The 235-nt window shown below is 79.6% G+C and overlaps 1 protein-coding gene across 1 annotated transcript in view; it reads left to right on the top strand.

The window, feature by feature from the left end:
• The window catches only part of ETH_00033860 (uncharacterized protein), a gene marked incomplete at both ends in the record, with an annotated part of 1236 nt that extends 1093 nt beyond the window's left edge, over positions 1 to 143 (top strand). The window contains one exon of the mRNA XM_013374006.1: positions 1 to 143. Within this exon, the coding sequence (XP_013229460.1) occupies positions 1 to 143 (143 nt within the window).
• Between the last annotated feature and the right edge of the window lie 92 nt (positions 144 to 235).

Below are 235 nucleotides of genomic sequence, written 5' to 3' on the forward strand. Positions count from 1 at the left end.
CCCCAGGGGCCCCTCCGAGCGAACTGTGGGGGGCCCCTCTGGGGTCTTCTCCGGGGCCTTCTCCAGGGGCCCCTCGGGGAGCCCCTCGGGGGCCCCCTCCTGGGGCCCCTCCAGCGGGGCCTCCAGGGGTACTAGCGGGGTAGTCTGTGCTGCAGAGCCACGGGGGGCCCCAGGGGCCTCAGAGGCCCAGGGGGCCCCAGAGGCCCAGGGGGCCCCAGGGGCCCCGGGGGCCCCC

The sequence above is a fragment of the Eimeria tenella genome, genomic scaffold (genome assembly GCF_000499545.2).
Source record: "Eimeria tenella Houghton genomic scaffold, Eth_scaff1881, whole genome shotgun sequence".
Lineage (NCBI taxonomy): Eukaryota > Apicomplexa > Conoidasida > Eucoccidiorida > Eimeriidae > Eimeria > Eimeria tenella.